This window comes from Musa acuminata, chromosome BXJ1-11, assembly GCF_036884655.1.
Source record: "Musa acuminata AAA Group cultivar baxijiao chromosome BXJ1-11, Cavendish_Baxijiao_AAA, whole genome shotgun sequence".
In the NCBI taxonomy this organism is placed as follows: Eukaryota; Viridiplantae; Streptophyta; class Magnoliopsida; order Zingiberales; family Musaceae; genus Musa; species Musa acuminata.
Window position 1 is genome coordinate 373842 of NC_088337.1, and position 5905 is coordinate 379746.

A 5905-nucleotide genomic window follows, 5' to 3' on the forward strand; every position below is an offset into this window, starting at 1 on the left:
TAACATTAACAGCAGCTTGTGGCATATGCATAGGAGCCTTATTGTCATTAAGAGAGCCTCACTGATGTCTGAAACACAGTTGCACCAAACCAAATGGCTAAACCTTTTACCACATTTAGCAATAATCCCCCATCAGACGGATTCTGTCTGAGTTGGACAACATACAATTCCAACCTTTCTCTCACACTAAATCTTTTTGCCCAGTTAAATAGTCTAGCCCGTATCTTTACACAATACTGGCAAAGAACCATCGAAATTGGAAGCTTGAAATCCATGGAACGTGTCATTACAGCATTTTAGATTATCCAGCGAGCATCCTCCGAAGGTGTCCTTGTCATGATCAATGGCTTTCCTTCTGGTTTCTCTATGTTCTTCCCAGCTTGATTCTGCAGCTAACACTCTTCTGTAAATAGCTAATGCAACCAAACCAGGAAGGGAGATCATCTACAAGTGCATCAAACTGCAAAGACATGAGATTGGGAAAAGGAACTCAATCACTATTAATCCCAGCTGGATCTAGGCCTTGTTTGAAACTCAATCACTAATAAATCACTAATTGTTTCTTTTAATTGAAACAATTAGAAAGATACATGAACAAGAAAGCAAAAATCTATAGTACCTGAGTATGAATTTTTTTAATCATCCTGCGAGGTTTATAAAGTCGACCAAGTATTGTCTGATATGAACTGAAGTGGAAGATAAGTCATATGCTGGAGATATGATCTGAACTGACATCAGAGAGAGCATTTGAGCTCTCAAGATGAAAGGTGAAAGACTCTGCCAATCTGCAGGCATCTTGAACCCGAAGGCGAGTACCCTGCTGTCCAACCACGACTGCTGCTACACAAGAAGCCAGCATTCCCATACCTTTCAAATCTGAGGTCCCTCTAAGAATACCATACAATATGCCTGATGCATATGCATCACCTGCTCCACAAGTGTCCACCGGTATGCATGGAGATGGGGGTATGTAGATTGCTTCACCTTTTACACCAATAAATGAGCCTCGTGGACCATCCGTCACAGAGACCAGAGGTACAAAATGACTCAAGTACCTAGCAGCTGACATTGGGCTCTCTCTAGAAGAAAAGTCACAAAAGGCTCTTGCTTCATTGCTGTTGGCGAATACAATGTCTGTATAATTCCCTATGATTTCCCTAGAAAGATGAACTTGGAAGTGTAAGTTTGGATAAAAAAAATCAGTGTGCAAAAAATACAGAAGCTCAGATGTCATAGCAAAAATTCACTCGTAAGATGGAAATCAAAGAACTAGATAAAGGTAGGCTTTATAACGGTGAAGGCAAAGGTGTATTAATGAATGGCAAAAAAAATTTGACACAAGAAAATGACTCTGTTCCTTTTGCTAATTGCCTAGAAGTGGTTTATTATGCTAAAGAATTCAGTGAAAAAACAAAAACTAGAAAGGCATCACAAATGTTGGTTGATGACAAGATTAGGAGAATCATCTGCCATCACCAATGCATCCTAAGAACTCTAATATGCTTCATAAGATTAGCTAAAAACATAATTCCAGATGGCAAATCAATTTTTCTCAAAAATAATTGGTTCCCAAACTGGTAAAATCCCACCAAGAATTAGGAGAATAAAGATCAGGAAATGAAAAGAAAAAGAAAATAGAAAGAAATAGGTGCTTCTAATAACCAGAGAAAGAAAGGAACTGATGATAGAGAGCATTTGGATCCTCTGTAGATTGTGCGACTTGGATCATCCAAGGATAAATCAACCATAAAAAGCACATCCATCTTAATGTTCCAATATGGTGGAAGGCTCGAAAAAATAGCAGGCCACATTTGTGCTAAATTGAGGTAGAATGATTTTGGAACCCAACCAAAATTCATAATGGAGCTCAAAATGAAGCCTTACAAAAGTTACAGTGGCTTACCAAAAATCATCATAACATCTCTCAATGCATGAAACATCAGATGCTGTCACAGCAACAAGTGCACCATTTTTACGAGCTTCCTCGCAGGCCTTTGCAATAGTTTTGATGGTATGGGGTAACTCAAATAGGTAACCCTCTATGACGAGTATATTTGTCTTTGAGACTATACCAGCCAAGTATTGATCATAATCAATGGTCGATGATGTTCCCTGGTAAAAGAAGGCAAACAGTAATGACAGTTAATGGACAATAATCGGAAACTAGGAAAAATGCAAAATAGAAGCCTGTTATGTCAGCTTTAGCAAAAGTGAAAGAGGAAGAAATTAACACCATCTAACCAAGACCTATTTTCTGCCCTGCTTTATAAATGTAAATATAAATGAAGACTTGTAGATATGAACTAAACAAGGATTTTACCTGATATGCAAGCATAGTACGTTGGGCATCTGGAGTTGTTAGAACTATAACTGTGCCAGTCGTACCATCCTTCACAGGTTTAGAAAGAAAATTAACGTTTGCACGACGTAGTTTTGCCCTAAAATTTATAACAAAACTTTATTGGTTACACCATAAATAACAGAAAAATTGTAAATTTTATGCGAAAATGGAAACTAAGGTTGATCTCTGAGTATCAGAAGACTGTACCAGAGGAGTGACAAAATGAAACACAAAAGAAAAAGTGCAACAATATAGAAAATTGTAATGACAACTTTTAGTAGTCAGTAATTCTATGAAGTCTATAAAAAGGGACTTGGAACCCACAAAGATATTTGTTTAGAACTAGACTTACTGATAAAATTCTTAATTGATGCAGATGAAAAGCATTCAGATAATTCAAACCTAGCAAATAGAAAGGCATAAATTGAAATTTTAGAATAACTTGAATAAAAAGAAGTAAATAATTATTGTTCCTGGAATTGCATCCACAATACGCCTATGATATACAGAATTTTCTTTTTCTGAAAGAAAATGTGAGAAAAACCACCTTATTTACATTTATCATTGGTAAATAAATAAAAGGAATTACTTGCCTGAAATTCTCTCTTGAAAGTCAATACTCAAACCACAGCAAAACCAGGGAATAAATAGGATCACTATGAATGACTATAACCATGATGGAAGTCCTTCCTTCCACACAGTTTCCATCAAAATGAATGGAAAGGAACACCATAAACAAGCAATTTCATGCCTATTTATCTTCCAGAATGTTAAACTCATATTCCAATGTGATTTCCTATTATCAATTAAAAAGATTGGATCAAGTAACAGAGAAAAATTTTTGGTCTGTGGCACTATCTCAGACATTGATAACTAAAACTACATGAAGCTTACCTGTAAAACCCACCCAGTGGATCACTGCCCACACTGCCTGCCAGGGCAACATTCAAGTTCGGACCACTCACAAACCGGCTACCAAGTCTTGCCAAAGCCACAAGTGTATTAGAGAGAGAACCTCCTGCAGCAGCCTTGTAACTGCAACCATCCATAGCTCGCAAAACCCTGCCCCTCTCCTCATGATTAACAACCTTCCTAGTGCCTTTCTCTAACCCCAATCTCTCTAAGAATTCATCATGAACCATGCCGGAGAAGTCTACCTAGCAGAAGTTAAAAGGCAAATAAATGAGTAAAAACAACAACAGAGAGGACATAACATTCTAGACTCCGAAACATATAATCAACAAACAATCCAATACAATGAAAAGGCAACAATTACGAGAAACAAATTTTCTCTTACAAATGCAGCATAAAATAGTATTAGGAGCAATGTTTTTAATCTTATACCATACTAGTGTACCAAGATTTGCTCGGTACAGTATGGTTCCGACGTACCGAGTGGTATGCCTAAAATAGGTATAAATCCCTCCAAAAATACCTAAAAAAAAAGAGTTGCATGTTTTAGCTTAAATGATATTTAAATTTATAAAAAATGGAATCATTAGAAAATAGTTAACTAATGACTCAACATCAAAAGCTGAAATCTATGGTTCATCCTATCAAAAACTGATTTTTCCTTAAAATTATCTCGCAATAATTCCTGCATGTTTTAGCTGAAAATGATATTTAAATTTATAAATCTGAAGTATTGGACAATGACTTGCATCATATTATCTTCCTGAAATCATTGTTAAGACAATTTTATGTCCTGTTTCTAGAATTTAAGCAGCTTTATGCTTTCATTTCAATTCAATGAGTTGCAGTAATCCTCTTTGAGACTCCATCAACACTTGCTCTACATCAAATTGCTACCAAAAAATCCTGGTTTAACAAGAAATTCTAACAATCAACGTCAAAAGCTGAAATCTATGGCACCGCCCGGTACAGATCGGTAACAGTCAAAATTTCGACCGTTATCATCCGGTACAGCCCCGTATAGTCCGATACGAGACCAAAAACCTGATACCGCCCGGTAGTGGGCAGTCGGCGTGTCGGTCTACTGATGGACTGGTACTGGTACGTACTGCCCGTGTCGAGCGGTATGGTACAAAATTAAAAACCTTGATTAAGAGTACGAAAATTGGATAGTTGACATTGACCTACAAACAAGGCTAAATGAGTTATATCTCCCAGTAGCTCTAAGGACATCAACGGACAAACATAATTAGAATCGTTAGGAGCACATAAGAAAACTAAGACACGGACAAAAATGAAAAGATTTCTAGTTATAGAAAACATGTGTTGTGAGTATATATTAACAAATATCAAATTGCATGCCAGAGAATGTTCTTCTCTTCCAACAAGACACTAAGAAAGGATCTTTCTGGTTTATGAGCATTCAGGGAGAAACAATCTTATAACCTGTTCTTATTATGTAATAGCCAACATGAAGGGTCAGATGCATCAATTCAAGGGACTAAAGACACGATCTTTTCATCAATAAACATAATAATCAAGGAATAGATAGTTTAAATGAGGGAAAAAAACATGAAATCTTGGAAAGGGCACGAAAGGAGAAACGTATATACCATGGCCTGGCCAAGGCCTAAGACATCCCATCTCTCGGCCGCGACAGAAGTCACTGACTCCTCATCTTCAACTTGCTTCTCGTGGTCGACGTCCTCCTCTATCTCCTCCTCGTCACCTTCGTCGTTCTCGCTGCAGGAACCCCTCTCCGCCTCGTGGCCAGCGAAAGAACGAAGAACCATGAGGCATGGACTGCGACAACTTCTGCTGCCAGCGAGAAGCCTGAGATTCGACTTCCTGTGTCTCCCAAATCCAAAAGCAATATCCTGGGATCTACATGTACGGCCGAGAGGAGAGGGAGGGAGGAAGAGACAAAAGGAGGGATAGGCGTTAGAGAGGGGAGAGAAGCGGGCATAGACGAGAGGACGAGAGGGGAGCGCCATTAGCCGCCGCCTGTGCTAGAACTGGGCAAGCGGAGAAGGCACCGCTAATGAGGGCAAAGGGAAAAAGGAAAGATGGTGGAGGCAACGAGGAAGGGCTCCGTGGAGGAAAGCCCATCACAATTAATCTATCCAACTTCATCTCAGCTACAACATATGTAGAACATACCAAATAATTGATGAATTTATTAGACTAATATATCTTTATGATAAATGATACAAATAAAATATTTTGATAATAAAATCAGATTATCGAATAACCAATTATTGATAAGAAGAGTTGAACATTACGCTGAGAAATATCATATCAAAAATTAAACATTGAGTCGAACGATTAATAGCGAACTTTGTGCTAAATGTTTAGGCATGGTATCAAAAAGTTCGAATATTATGTAAAAAAATGAGATGTCATAAAAAAAAAATCAATGTACCGATAAAATATACGATATATCAAATGATTGAATCTTAATATCAATGAGATCGATATTCGTTAAACTTGAATTTAGGATAAACTTTTAAAAGGATATATTCTCTTGTTATTATTAAGTTTGAATTTTTTTTTATCGAGATGACATGTAGAAAGAAAAAATCTTATTAAAACCCATCATCAATTAATTATCATCATTAAAAAAAAAATTATTGGAGCCTAAATTTTGATGAT

General features: G+C 37.2%; 1 protein-coding gene across 2 annotated transcripts; it reads right to left on the bottom strand.

The window, feature by feature from the left end:
* LOC135596711 (uncharacterized) lies at positions 1-5370 on the bottom strand. Of its 2 annotated transcripts, none has more exons than XM_065088795.1 (6): positions 4867-5370; positions 3236-3498; positions 2321-2438; positions 1904-2112; positions 620-1157; positions 1-444 (listed from the first exon to the last, which is right to left on the bottom strand). In XM_065088795.1, the coding sequence occupies exons 1-5, from the start codon at positions 5245-5247 to the stop codon at positions 704-706; spliced, it is 1425 nt and encodes a 474-aa protein (XP_064944867.1). In that variant the 5' UTR covers positions 5248-5370; the 3' UTR covers positions 1-444; positions 620-703. The 2 variants fall into 2 exon arrangements, with proteins under 2 accessions (XP_064944867.1, XP_064944866.1); XM_065088794.1 differs by having other exon boundaries at positions 1-460.
* Between the last annotated feature and the right edge of the window lie 535 nt (positions 5371-5905).

Coding starts and splice junctions, on each gene's coding strand:
- LOC135596711 (XM_065088795.1), bottom strand. CDS start 5,247: ATGGCGCTCCCCTCTCGTCCTCTCGTCTATGCCCGCTTCTCTCCCCTC. Junction 3,499..4,866: donor TAGGCCTTGGCCAGGCCATG/GTATATACGTTT, acceptor AACTTCTGCTAG/GTAGACTTCTCCGGCATGGT. Junction 1,158..1,903: donor AGATGTTATGATGATTTTTG/GTAAGCCACTGT, acceptor TCATCTTTCTAG/GGAAATCATAGGGAATTATA.